At 33.9% G+C, this 14,771-nt stretch overlaps 1 protein-coding gene across 1 annotated transcript; it reads right to left on the bottom strand.

Annotated features, from left to right (window-relative positions):
• Positions 1 to 557: 557 nt before the first annotated feature.
• Positions 558 to 12,603, bottom strand: LOC139779817 (uncharacterized). The gene is made up of 10 exons (XM_071718293.1): positions 12,215 to 12,603; positions 10,038 to 11,452; positions 6,247 to 7,615; positions 5,439 to 6,147; positions 5,350 to 5,356; positions 4,710 to 4,938; positions 2,884 to 3,768; positions 2,553 to 2,785; positions 2,302 to 2,464; positions 558 to 1,805 (listed from the first exon to the last, which is right to left on the bottom strand). The coding sequence occupies exons 2-10, from the start codon at positions 10,056 to 10,058 to the stop codon at positions 1,669 to 1,671; spliced, it is 3,753 nt and encodes a 1,250-aa protein (XP_071574394.1). The 5' UTR covers positions 10,059 to 11,452; positions 12,215 to 12,603; the 3' UTR covers positions 558 to 1,668.
• Positions 12,604 to 14,771: the final 2,168 nt, after the last annotated feature.

Raw genomic sequence — 14,771 nt, 5'->3', positions numbered from 1 at the left:
TATGCCCGCGAACGGAAGCTCGCCGCTCTCTCAGGGCTGCCACCATGCCTGTAAGTCGTGGCGCTAGTATCGCGCGTATCCGCGAACGTATCTACCGAGGCGTGAATTATGAGCTGCGCTAGCGTACAGTAATATCTGCATAATTCATGGTGATGGTTGCCACACGGCTCCCCCCCCCCCCCCAGTGAGAAATGATACATCGGATCGACGTCGATTCAGGTGGTCACAGCTTTGACATTCATCGATATCGAAATCTTTGAAAAATCGATATATTTCGTATGACAGCTAGAGCGCTTTTATAACGCTTTTTAATGTCATAAAGAGAGTTTGCAAACGGAGGGAATTCCATTCCAACCTCTTTGTAAGAATTTTGACATTTATGAAAAATATAACAATCGAATCAATGTCGAAACAATATCGAATTGATGTCGATTTGAACTCTTCGACATCGATTCGACATTGTTTCGACATCGATTCTATTGCTATTTCTCACTGCAATAAAATACCATATAAAATCAATAAATAAACTAACTAAAATTATCAATTTAAACAAGAAATTAAATTTCAAACTTTTTTATTTATATCCCAAAAAATATGGGATCCCAAATTAAGAGTACAGAGGCGTTTGGCAGAAAACCAAATCTTTACCATAGTCTATTTTAAAGGAATATCTACTGACACATTTCGTATTTATTATTATAACTAACTCACAAAAATGATCAAATGTTTAAAAAATTGGCAAAAGTTCTTATAATATAGTAAGAAAGAGAGATAAGAATATAAGTAAGACGTCAAAATAGATTTTTATAACTTAAAGTATTCTCAAAAAAATATAAATAATAACACATACGTTTCCAAAATAATTTAAACAATTTTTTATAATTTTTTTAAATAGTTGATCAATTTCGTGAATTAGTACGTTTAAAAGTACGTTAAAAAGAAAGAAAGAAGAAAAAAGAGGAAACATACACACACGTACACAAATATACATTATAACAGAAAATATTATCATAATTTAATTATATTAAGTAAAAGGTAAACGCAAGAACATAAAATTAAGTAAATATTTGTCGATTTTAAACCACTCAGCTGAAGCTGAGCGGATATCTACAGTAATAAAAAATCACTTCTGATAATAGTTTTACAACAAATTAACCTGTTCAGCTTTCGCGGATTGTACGTAACTTATGGCAAAAAAAATTGTCCCTTTCTACACGAACATCTTTACTTAATACGCTAAAAAACACGTGCACGTTACACATGGTAATATCCAGAAAGAAACAACCACAACCGTCGATTGAATATTAATCATTGATAAGATTTCTTAAATGTCGCCGGTAATAAATGTCGTTCCGTTTATCTACTTTCCTTTCTTTCATACAGTCTGGTCCATAAAACTTGTCGGTTATGGTTAACAGCATTGTATTTCATATATGCAAACCTTGATACATGCAAACACAGACTGTTTCGTACAAAGGACCACGCGATAAATTACGGAATTATTTATGGCACGTAAACAGAAATTTGAAACGCGACTGAATCTCGATTAAACCAACTCGGATTGAGATACTATTAAAAATATTCACTACTATAATATAATAAAAACCTGGATATCACGTGTGCAATTTCTCAAAATATGGGAAAATATGTCCCAAAAATGTGGAATCTTTAATCCAATTTCTTGCTACGAAGTAGCTTGCTAGTTCCATCCGTTTGTGCGCGCCATGGAGCATTGGCCAGCCAACAACTTGCAACCTTTTCAGCCGCAGATATATCTTCTGCTTCATAATGTAACAGCAGTACACCTAAACATTAAAAATATATTTATTTAAACTATTAAATGTAACAATATAGCCATTAAGACCATTTAAGACATCAATTATCTTTAACAAGTTTTGTGAAACTTATTTTGTTTTTTCAGTTAAAAATATATGTTAAAAATATGCAAAATCCAACAAAAGCTTGTTTATTCATTTTTGCTATGATTTACTTGTGACAAATTATTTAATGCTTCAAGCCAAGTGCTTAATATCAATATTAAAACTAGAAGAACTAGATACAATAATAAACCAGGTGTTGACCAATGAAATTATAAATATTCTAGTAAATTCGTTGACTTTTGTAATTTTCACTAAATTTTAAAGTACACAATCGACCCTCAGGTAGAACAGAGAAAGTAATACGATAAATGACGGTTTTGACGTCATATTGACATCATTTTGACTGTTTTCACTGGGAACAAAAATGTAATGCTTTCAAGTCACAAAAATACCTGGCAATACCTTCAGTACTTTTGCTCACCTAGAATAAGTTCCCATGTCTTCAGTGCATCAAACTTTTGTTTTCCCTTGGCTCCTTGAAAGCTGAATTTGTTTGCCACATCGTTACGAAGTACATTTCGTAATAATTTTCTGACTGAACCCTCCAGATTATTTCTGTCCACAAATCTTCCAAGATACATACTCTGCAGAAAGAAATAAAAAATTAATACATAATTTATTTAAAACGTAGATATTACCTTTGCCAAGCATACTACACGATGAAAAACTTACTGCCGCTGATAAATTTTCATCATTAGCTAAAAATATTTCCAAGTCATGTAGCTCTTGTTCAGATTCAACTAGAAGTGAAGGGAATCCTGTGGGTCTTTTAATAACTTTCTCACCCGGAAGTAAATGCCTATTTAGTTTCTCCTGATTCAGTAAACAAATATCCAGTTTGCTACTCAGTTGTTTTAATTCTTTTTTTATTTTATTATATGGGACGAGATCGGAAAGAGAAATATCTGCAAATCAAAACAAACATGATAAAATAAAATTTATATGTACAACAATAACTAATTTTTTCTTAACAATAAATAATTTTTTTACTTTACTCTCTTACCTGATTTTTTACTCTGAGACGCACAACTGCTTCCAGACTTCTCCGACGTCCCAGATCGAAACGAACAATGATTATTAGCATGCGACTTATCACTGAAGGATGAGCTTTCGCCTACGGCAGGACAGGGCAGACTTGGCAAAGGTTTACTTTTCATCAATTCACTTGAGTTAAAAACAAAATCTTTAGATGAGCTGGCTGAAACTTCGGTATCTGTAGAGAACCGTTGTTCAGGAATATTCTTCAATGGAATTGATTCATTCAAATTTTCAACAAGTTCTTCTTCAGTATTTTGTCCTACTTCAATACTTGGACTTCTATCCAATGAACTATCATCATCCACATTTTCTTGATCAAACATCTCTGTATCTTCATACAAGGATGCTTTATCCTTGCAAGGTTTTTGAAGTTTTTTACTTCGTAACAGACAAATTTTTTTAGTAAGCGCATTTTCTTTTTCTTTTTCTTTCTGCATTTTTTCCCTCATGTTAAAGATACGTTTGGCAACTTGTTTTCCGTCACTCTTTCCAGAGGATTTGCAAACAATTGTCTTGTAAGTTGATTGTTTCTCTAGCTGGGGAGAATGCTGCTTCTGCCGTACTAATTTATGCGGAGATGTAAGAAATCTTTTTGATTTAACAAGAGGAACAGGAGGAGGTGTTGGTACCGTCTTTTTGGATTTTGGAAGACTCTTTTTGCTTAGACTCTTTTGCTTCTTTTTGACACTAAATTCTTCAGATCCGGAATCTGATTCCTTTTCTGACTCAGTGTCCAAGTGTTGCACCTTTCTTTTTATTCTGTGCCCTCTACCTAATTCACGATTATCTGTTTCATAATTGGAATCCTCCACATGTCCCTTGCATGAAGCAGCAGCCTTTTCATATAAATCTGCAACAAATATCAGATAACTAAACAAACTAAGCAAATGGTAATGACAAATACTTCTAAATAACACTAAGCGCCCATATATAAGGTGAATTACTAAAGGTATTGCAAGCTAATATTTTTAAAACTCAACAAGATATGAAATTCTTATTTTCCACTGTTTGGTAGCGGGCATTTTGTGATAAAGTTAATTTTCTAAAGTAAAGTTGTTAAGGTCATTCCAAAAACACCTTGATTTTTTAAACTAACAACATGTACTTAAATATTAGCCTGCAACACTTTTAGTGATTCACTCTGCATAAATCTTACAAAGATAAAGCATCCTTGTATCAAAACGAAGAAACACTTGATCATCAAAATATAGACGATGATAGTTTATTGAATAGAAATCAAAGTATTGAAGTAGGACAAAATATTGAAGAACTTGTTGAACATTTTACTTAATCAATTACTCCAAAAATAATTTCTTCTGTTACAGATCTAAATAGAATAACCCTATGGAAGTTATTTAATTACAAAAGCTGGGAAGCAATCTAGACAGGAAAAAATGTTTAACACTTAATTCATTGACTGCTTAACATAGGAAACGTAGAGATTTAACACTTTTAAATTAGCATGAAAAAAACAGACAAAAACATTACAAGAAAAATAATTAAATTATGAAAAAATGACTAGACAGAACAAGAACAATTGCTGATGGTATAGTAAAATTAAGAAAGAGACATAATACTGACTCGAAAATAGTTTTGCAAAAATAACTGTATATTTTTTGAAAGAGTAATTTTATACAACGTGGAAAAATTTGAGATTTTTAACATATTGCTAGCATGAAATACGAAGGTGCTTCGAATTATTATAAATATCACTGGAACACAACCCATTACAATTTATGCTTTAAGAAGTTGACAATTTTTCCCCACCTTTCCCATAAAAAACCTACTTACCATAAAATCTCTTAATCAAAACGGTTTCCTCTCCCCAATTTGGATCAGGCGGTTTTTCCTTCCTTACTAAGCTTCCGGCATCTACAGATCTAGGAGGCCATTTTGTCTGTACTTCCATATTTTCATCTAATTCAGTTGTGAACCATCGGGTAAGACCAATAGCATAAAATACATCGTCATCAGAAGTTAGCCTCTTTCCTTCGTGTGTTAAAAATTTCAACACCACAAACTGCAAAAAAGACACGATAAAATTTAAAAAGGGAAAGAACTAAAAGTGTATGGAAACATTAATTGTTATCACATCAGGAGAGAGATCAATAATAGAAACATAAAAAACTGATAATTATCGTACAAATACGAAAAAACTGTTTTTATTAATAATTTTAATTAGAAATTAGAATCACAAACAGAACATCTATCATATTATCCAAATTTTATGTAACATAATTATGTTACATTCATTTAAATAAATTTATACTCTACATCACAGTTGTTCAAGCTCTAAAATACAATTTTGCTATACAGCAGCTCAATTAACTTTATCACATATGCAAATACAGAAGGGAAAAAGACAAGAAAACAAATTAGAATATACAATAAATCACTGGGATGGTATAATTATCATTGGTGATAATTATACCATTACACTGAAAGAACAGAAATATTAATAGACTACATTACTTACATTGCTTATCAACTATACAGCATCAGAAGGAGACAAAGAAAAACTAGTTGAGGAGAGGCATAGTATGAAGCAACGGAAAACATAAAAAACATTCTCCATCGGGAATAAGCCAGCATTTAGCAACAACTTCAGTAAGAGGAAAAACACGCATTTCCTCACTGATATCTTTTAATTGTATAATGCCTAGTTCTGACGAAGGCAGAGGATACTGATAGACGTCTTCCATCTGTGTAAAAGAGTATCCAACAAAAAAAATTTTACCATGTCTCTGTACAATATTGTGGAGGACAGCAATATCACCCTCAACAGTTTTAAAACAGGAATCTTTCTTGTTGCACTTAAAAATTGTATCGTTTACTTTAATTCTTCTGAATTGCAGACCATCTATTATCTCATTAAGTACAAATCTTCTCTGAGCTTCTAAATGCACTTCATTCTCATGATCTTCAAAGACAATATCAACATGTCGTGATTTCTCCAAATCACGATATGCAGCTTGTTTGAGCGGTTTATATCCCGATTGCAGAGATGCTTTAATTGAAAACAACTTGTTCTCAAAAGGATAAGCACTAAAAGTATCAAGTGCGCCATGTTCTTCACATTCTTTAGACAGGTGACACATGCTGTGAACGTTATACACAACAAATCTTTTTCCAAATACATCTGCAGAATGATTAATAAAGGTCCTTAATAATTGGTCTGCATAGCCACAAAGATTTCTCACAAACACAGGACTTCTTAAGATATAAATGGCTGAGTGCAGAAGTAAAAAAAGTTTATAAACATTTTCATCTAAATAATCACGAAAAACTAAAACACCATCATACAGCAAAAGTCGTCTGTACTCCGTACCTTTCATATAGGTAAAATCCTCGAAAGATCTTGGAGGTCTATTGAAGTCCGATGGACATGAGTCCCTCAGCATTTCTAGCTTATGGGAAATAGCCGTAACAGTGTCACGGTGCAGCTTCCAAGGTCCATTCCATTTTAGAAGAGCTAAGAGGAATCTCTTGAACACACCTAAATCGATAAGATGTAGTGCATCTAAGCGGAACTGAGACACTAGAAGAGCTTCTATGTCAAGCAATGGAGAGCGGTCCAGATGATGATATGGTTGTTCTTGGTCACGAAATGACTCATCAGTTCTCAGAGTCTCATCAAGTTTTATATATGTCATGCGATGGTCAATCCATTCTCCTACAACCTCACACTTCTCACAAGCGCAATATCCTCCATGTTCAATACAACACTTTACTTTTGCACGAGCTGGGGCATCTAAAATATAATGCCTAATCGAAAATTTATAAGCAATATCATTGTTTGTGTAACCATTTTGAAGCAAGTGAGCAACTTCTTTCACAAAAGGCTTAAGAAAATCCTTTACACTAGGATCGATTCTTCCTTTAAAAAGTGCAATAATAAAAGGCTCATTTTTGGTTCTTACGATCCTACCTAATGTAGGCCAAAATCTGATCGGAGAGCTTTTGTGGAGAGGGAGTCCATCCATATTGATATCAATGATAATTTCATGAAAACGTGCTAAATATTCCTGTAAATCCATAGAATCTAAATTGAATGTAATTCCTTTATACCATAATTTTCCACCATCAACTGGTATTAAATTAATTCCAGGAGTTTGTAAAAGGGTTTTATAACTAAGAGGTAAGTTTGGAAATACAGGATGAAGTTTAGAAAGTAGATCATCTAGCTTCCTCTTTGAAAGTCTTCCTGGCTCACGAGCCCATGCTTCTATAGCAGCTGTAACATACTGAGCCTTCTCATTTTCATTAGCAAAATCCACTTGCTCTTCGTCTGATGTATTATTTTCTTCGTTACTTTCAGAAGTAATGGAAGCAACATCTGTCTGAACCTCTGTTTGTGATGAAACAATACTGTCACTGTTATCATCATTTGCAATTTCAGAAGCAGTAAGATTCACGCTATCAATTTCATTTATTGATGAATCCAGTCCATAGTCAATGTGTTCAACAGCATTCTGTTCATTCTGACTTTCTTCATGAAAATAAACGCAGTTATAGCCATCATCTTCAGATGACTCATTACAAAATGTAATATTTTCCTCCATATCATCAGTACTGTCACTGAGAGAATTAAAACGCTGCTGTTTCACAATAGCATTGACTCTGTCTAATCTAAGGCGCTTTGTAGCAAGCTTACGTATTTTTCGATTTAACGATCTCTTGAAGTTCTGTTCTATGATCTTCAAAATGAACAAAAAGCACGTTATAATGTTACAAGCTATAATATTAAGACACCTTAAGGTTATACATGGTGTTTTATTTTAAATGTGAACTTTAAATATTTCTTGAACAATGCATTTTAGAGAAAAATGTTTCAGACAAAAGTTACATGATTTGGAGAAGGGCAAATAATGGTAATATCAATTTTCGAAAAAATCGATTTTTCAAGGAAACACTGAGGTCACCACCATTTTTAAAAATGGAATTATATGATTTTCTTACATAAGATAATTTTTCTAGTTATTCTGCATATCAAAGTATTAAGGTAAAATGATCAAAAAATCAATACTTTATGAAATATATAATACTTTATTCTGACATATTTTAACGTGAAATATAAAATATCTCATAAACTATTCATTTTTTTGAAATTGTACCTTAATATTTTTATGAACAGAATAATGAGATAAACCAATTGGTGTAGAGAAAACACATTCTCTTAAAAAAAAGATCAATTCTGTTTTCTTTACACTAATTGGTTTATCTCATTATTCTGTGCTTAAAAGTATTAAGGTGCAGTTACCAAAAAATAAATAGTTTACGAGATATTTTATATTTTACGTTAAAATGTATCAGAATGAAGTATAATATATCTCGTAAAGTATTGATTTTTTTTATAATTGTACCTTAATACTAATAATTTATATGCGGAATAACTAGAAGAATTATTTTATGTAAAAAATTATATAATTTATGCTCGTATAAAAATAAAATTGAGGAAAAAAATCGCCAATAATCGTGCCGAAATGGATGTTAAACCATATAATTATTAAAATTGCAATACAAAACTGGAACGTTTTGACTTCACCGAGTCTTCTTCAGCCGATAGTATATTTAAAAATATCATATTTAAGTTAATAATTAAAGCGCTATATAAATCTTAAACCTACGGGGCCACGAATGATTAATTATTGGCCTTTTTTTTCCTCAACTTTATATAATTTAATTTAAAAAAATGGTAGACCTCTGTTTCCTTAAAAAACTGATTTTTTCAAAAATTGATTTTACCATCATTTGTCCCCCCCATAATCCATGCAACTTCTGTCTGAAACATTTTTCTCTAAAATGCATTGTTCAAGACATGTTTGAGGTTATCATTAAAAATGGAACATCCTATATATGATACACTTAACTCTCTTTTTACGTGGTAAAGTGTACTGTGTAAGCGTTAAAAAGATCACATTATTTGGGAAAAAAACTCGTGTAAAGAAGATATAGGAATACAAAAGACATTTTATTTTACACCGTAGAGCAAAGAAAATCGTGCAAAAAAAAATTGCGTTATATAAAAAAACTGCATAAAAAAATAGTCAAGAGTACAAAGATTGTCGGAACTGTTTCAGATAGTGTCATAAACGTAAGTCGGAGACATAAGTTTACGCATGATTTGACATAAACATCACCGGTATCATATAAAATATTGCAAGATCTTTAGTTCTATAATAACTATAATTACAGTAACTATTTTTTTTCAAGATATCTAATTGTTTATAGTAAGTAATATGTTCATAGACTACTAAAAAAAAAATAGGGAACACTTTCTATACTAAAAATTGAGCTATTTTCAAACCGCTGAAACTCGGCGAAAAATCATTGTAGACAAAAAATTAAAAAAGCATTTTAAAACTTAAAGTTTCAACTTTAACACGCTGCCAATAGCTTTTTAAAATTCGTTTATCTTCCTTGTTTTGTGCTTTAAAAACTAAATCTATACTTTTTAGATATGGTATCAATACTCGGCGAAAAAATCATCGTAGACGAATTAAAAAACCATTGTAGGCGTGTTAAAGTTGAAGCTTCAAGCTTTAAAATCTTTTTTTAATTATTTGCCTACGATGATTTTTCGCCAAGTACCGACACTTCTAAAAAGTACAGATTTCAACATCGTATATCTCGGTCAAAAAAATCACAGGAAAAGTTTAAAAAAAGCATTTGGTTAGCGTTTTTTTTAACGATTGTAGTTTATAAAACTTGAGCCGAATTTTTCGACAGAAATTTTTTTATTGAGCTGCAGAATGTCAAATACACATAATTTTAAGAAACAGAACAATATGTTCTTTTTTAAATCACGGAACAAGAAAAATAAACAAATTTTGAAAAACTATTAATAGTAGTTTTTTAAAGTTGAAACTTTAAACTTCAAACTTCAAAAAGCTTTTTTAATTTTTTGTCTGCAATGGTTTTTCGCTGAGTTTCTGCGTTTTGATAATAGCCCAATTTTTAGGGCGCAAAAAGTGTTTTCTATTTTTTTTTGTAGTGTATTTAACTATATTAATGTTAAAATATTTTAATGTTTTTAAGAATAAAATATATGAACTGATAATGTATATATGACTGTTGATATCGATGTTGATATGTATATCGAACGTTGATTATACTTACAGGCCTATCGTCCTCTGCCATCGTGTATTATTAACGTCTTCTTCTTCAAAAAGATCGTCTAATCGTCTTTTTCTTCTTCTTATATATGGGTGTTTCTACGTAAATAGCGTTTTTTACTGTCCAAGCTTGTTATATGTTCATGATTGAGAGGAGGGTAAGCAAGCGTTGTGAAAGTTCACTACTGCATCGTATTTGAAGTATCGCACAATAATCTGTTAATTGGGGAGTGGCTTATCCAATGGAAACATGCAGAAACTCCTAAAAATGTCAGTTACCTGGCCTGTCCATTGTCGAAAATTCTCTATTCCAGTTACACTTACTCCCTCCAATTGCAAACTCAATTGAAAATTCCCCATGTTCATTCAATCATAATATAGAACTAAGATTTTAACATCATTATTAAACATAAATCTCCCTTTGGAACCGAAAAAACCAGCTTTAAACTTGGTCCGGACATATGGAGTAAAATTGCACATTTTGAATTTTACCGCGGTTCCGCCATGTTGCATCGATTCAATGGGAGTCTGGTGTGGAGATTTCAAGAATTGGACATCAGGTGTGTTGTTTACATTGTTGGTGGTTGGTTGTTTTGAGCGTGATACAATCGTAATCGTGTATTTCACTTGAGAAAAGGTATGTCATAAAATTACGCGTCATTTGCCTGGCACATCTTTTTTTATTATATCGCAGTAAATTTTTCCTTCTAGTGGTAAAATTCTGATGATATTCGGTAGGCTAAACTTGATTTTTAATGGAAATTGGTTTACGTCAATTCAGGAGAAAGTGAGATTAATTCAACCATGAAATGTCAGTCTACTGGCATGTCATTCACCTGGCCATTCATGGGTTTGACGTTGAAATAAAATCAAACACGGTAAAAAACGTTGAAATAAAATCAAACACGGTAAAATACGGCGAAATAAAATCAAATACGGTAAAATACGGCGAAATAAAATCAAATACGGTAAAATATTTTTTTGGCCCCAAGGGCCCCAAAACGTTTTGGCCCCGTTTTGGCCCCAAAAACGGAATTTTTTTGACATTTCCTCTCAAAATCACTCATTGTTGAGGTAATTCAATATTTTACTAGACATGCAAAGTCGACTCATTACCGCACTTTACCAGATCACTGATGAATAAGCCATTACTTTCAGGTTTTTGATGTTGTAGTACGCTGGCTTTCAGGGTATGTTTCTGCTCCTATATTCACTCAAAAACAGGAAAAAAAAATTTTTTTTAGGTATGTTTGAAATTGAGATATTTGCAATCTGAAAAAACGCTATTTACGTAGAAACACCCATATCTTCTTATATAATATTGGCTCTTGCCGCTTTTCAGCGAACAATACGGCTCTTAATTCTTCTTCTTCAAAACATCGAGTGCGATCGTGCGACCGTGCGATAATGTATATATGACTGGAAAAAATTATTCATAAAAAAAATTATAAGACAATTTTTTACAAAATACTAAAAAATATCACTCAGTATTCGACAGCGATTATTCATCGACGATTATCAATCGACATCGATGTCAAATCGACATAGATTCAACAGATTTCATTTTTGGCTAGAATTCTTATTGATGTATTTTTATTTTACATAAAGCCTGGTCTACACAGAGATGCCAATGGTGCTGTTTTGCCCGCTGCCTGCGGCCTGGTGGAGACACGCACACAGCTAACGGAGCCGTGTACGTGTGACGCTCGAGCGTCACAGTCGTTACACGTACACGGCTCCGACAGCTGTGTGCGTGTCCCCACCGGCCGCAGGCAGCGGGCAAAACAGCACCATTGGCATATCTCGTCTACATAGGCCGCAGTTCGCAAAACGAAAGACACACGCACAGCTACATGTTAATCTGACCTCTTTGTGTATTGAGGTTAGATTGACATGTAGACTGTGCGTGTGTCTTGCGTTTTGCGAACTGCGGCTTATGTAGACCGGGCTTAATATGGCTATGTCGTGTGCGTGCGTGCGTGCGTGCGTGCGTGCGTGCGTGCGTGCGTGCGTGCGTGCGTGCGTGCGTGCGTGCGTGCGTGCATGCGTATAGTAATAACTAATAAGAACACAAGAGCCTTCGTGATATATACACTCGTCTGTTTACATACATTACATTTCAATGATTACCTGTAACTACATATGGCTGTAAAAGCGCATTATAACGTTGATTATACTTACAGACCTATCGTCCTCTGCCATCGTGTATTATTAACGTCTTCTTCTTCAAAAAGATCGTCTAATCGTCTTTTTCTTCTTCATATATATCTTCCTATATTATACTGGCTCTTGCCACTTTTCAACGAACAATAATACGGCTCTTCTTCTTCTTCAAAACGTCGAGTGCGATCGTGCGACCGTGCGACAGGCAGCGACAGGACAGGAGGCAAAAACAAATAGCGATCGGTGCGGCGCGGCGCATTGGGCGCGTTCCTGATTGGCACGTGATTGGAAGGTACGGGATCGTTGGCGGGCAATTCGAATGCACTTATTAAAAAAAAGACACGAAGTTGGCTATATACTTTTCTATATTATCGCATAATTGTATGTACACACGATGTTTCAACATCGATTTGATTGCGTGCATCATGCATGACTCTTAATTATTCGACAAAATTGTCCCAATATATTTTAAGAATATTTTATAATAATATATTTTAAATATTTATAATATTTTTAAAATAAATTTATAATTAATTAATAATATAATAATAACTCATTATTCTCACTGAAAAAAGTAACTTATCGTTACCATAACTCGTTTTTCTCATCGAAAAACGTAATCCCCGGTAACAAATTTTTCATATAACAACATATATATAAATGTATATAATCTTTTTCTAAAAAGGGCATTATATATAATATGATATATATATATATATATAATTTATATAAATTTATATAAATTATATATAATATATATTAGACCGCATACTTAGTTAATGTATAATTTAAAACACAATAATTTTCAGTTTTCTTCGATTCAGGAAACAATTTAGTTCTTTTCATCTCATAAGTCGAATCGATATCGAACCGATATCGAATCGTTGATAATGGACAAACATAAAAAACATTTAAAATCTTGAAAGAAAGTATTATATTATATTGCTACATGCTACCAAAACAGATTGTTTGCAAAGTTATCATAACATCGAAATAATCTCGAAATATTTGAAACTATCGATGTTCAACAACCTGCAGAACCGCATCGATGAGATCTGATGGAATCGATATCGAATCGACGTCGATCCGATGTATCGTTTCTCACTGGGCCGAGCGACTGGCTGATGTTGAATCTTACTACCTTTTTCCCTGGGTATGTTCTAAGTCTTTCTGGTTGTGGTCTCGAGCTTAGTGTAGGTTGAACGGCGGTTGTAGGTCCGAGTAAAGGTATCTGTGTTTCTGGAGCTTCGATAAAGGCTGGTTTCAGCCTTTCTGTAGAAATTGTTACATGATTACCTTGAATGTTGATGACAAACACACGGTCTGATGGCCTCTCTATAACCTCGTAAGGACCTTCATAAGGTTGCTCTAAAAGTTTGTTAACGGCATCTACTCGCACAAAGACGTGTGTGCATTTGTATAATGTTTCGTGTGTGAAGATTTTTCTTTTATCATGATGTGCTGTAGGAACTGCTCGAATACTCCGTATGTGTTCACGTAGGTTTTCTTTGAAAATTTGTGGATCATTTCTGGGCTCTTCCTCGATGAAAAATTCTCTCGGAAGTCTTAATGTGGTTCAATCTCAGCTGCGCTGGAATGTATATCTTCCTTGTAGCTTGTACGTAAGCCTAGAATAACGGTTGGCAAAACAGTGACCCAGTCTAAAGTATTGTGGCACATAATAGCGGCTTTAAGAGATCGATGCCATCTTTCAATTATTCCGTTCGATGATAGATGATATGCGGTGGTTTGAGTTCTGCGACTGCCGATGAGTCTGGTTAAGGCTTTGAACAGTTTTGATTCGAATTGAAATCCTCTGTCAGTGGTTATGACAGCAGGGGCGCCAAAACGCGCTACTCAGGAAGCATAAAACGCTGTTATAATGGTATCTGCCGTGGTATTCCGGATTGGTATAGCTTCGGGCCACCTAGTAAAACGATCTATTATTGTTAGACAATAGCGGAAGCCGTGTGATTCTGGTAGAGGGCCCACTATAGATATAGGTGGATTTGCTGAAATCTGGCGTCTGGTATGGAAATGTGTTGAGGTAAGTTGCGCGTGTGCCTATGTATCTTACTACGTTGGCATGAAAGACACGTTTTTGACCATTCCGCAGTATCTCGATTCATGTTTGGCCATACGAAGCGTTTTGTGATTAGCTTCCTGGTTGCACGTCCGCTGGGATGGGATAGCGAGTGAGTTACATCAAAGATTTGTTTCCGTAGATGTTGCGGTACGTATGGGCGGATATTGTCGCCTGAAACGTTGCAATATACAATTGCGTCTGTGTTATCAATGCGCAGCTTGTGTAGCTGAAGTGAGGATGAGTTTGATGCAAGAATCTCTACGAGCTCTTTGTCGTTGAGTTGTCCTTCTGCTAGCTCTTGTGTGGTGACTAGGATGGGCATTTCTATCGCTTGGATACGTGATAAGGCGTCAGCAACGGTATTTTTATCCCTGGCGATGCCGCGATGTGGATAATGTCTGTGGAGAATTGACTGATAAAGTCTAATTGACGCTGTTGACGTGGCGATGTTTTGCTCGACCATTATGGAATGCATAAATGAGTAGTTTG

The sequence above is a fragment of the Temnothorax nylanderi genome, unplaced genomic scaffold (genome assembly GCF_030848795.1).
Source record: "Temnothorax nylanderi isolate EJ_2023f unplaced genomic scaffold, tnyl_v1.0 TNYL_tig0242_pilon, whole genome shotgun sequence".
NCBI classification, from domain to species: Eukaryota; Metazoa; Arthropoda; class Insecta; order Hymenoptera; family Formicidae; genus Temnothorax; species Temnothorax nylanderi.
The sequence above is the reverse complement of the archived record's forward strand: the minus strand, read 5'-3'. Positions and strand labels throughout refer to the sequence as shown.

Excerpts from the sequence above, each read along its gene's own strand:
- LOC139779817 (XM_071718293.1), bottom strand. The coding sequence starts at position 10,058 with ATGGCAGAGGACGATAGGCCT. Across the intron at positions 6,148-6,246 it reads GGATTTTACCTATATGAAAG|CCATTTATATCTTAAGAAGT; the intron begins GTACGGAGTACA and ends TTCTGCACTCAG. Across the intron at positions 2,465-2,552 it reads ATGAAAATTTATCAGCGGCA|AGTATGTATCTTGGAAGATT; the intron begins GTAAGTTTTTCA and ends TTCTTTCTGCAG.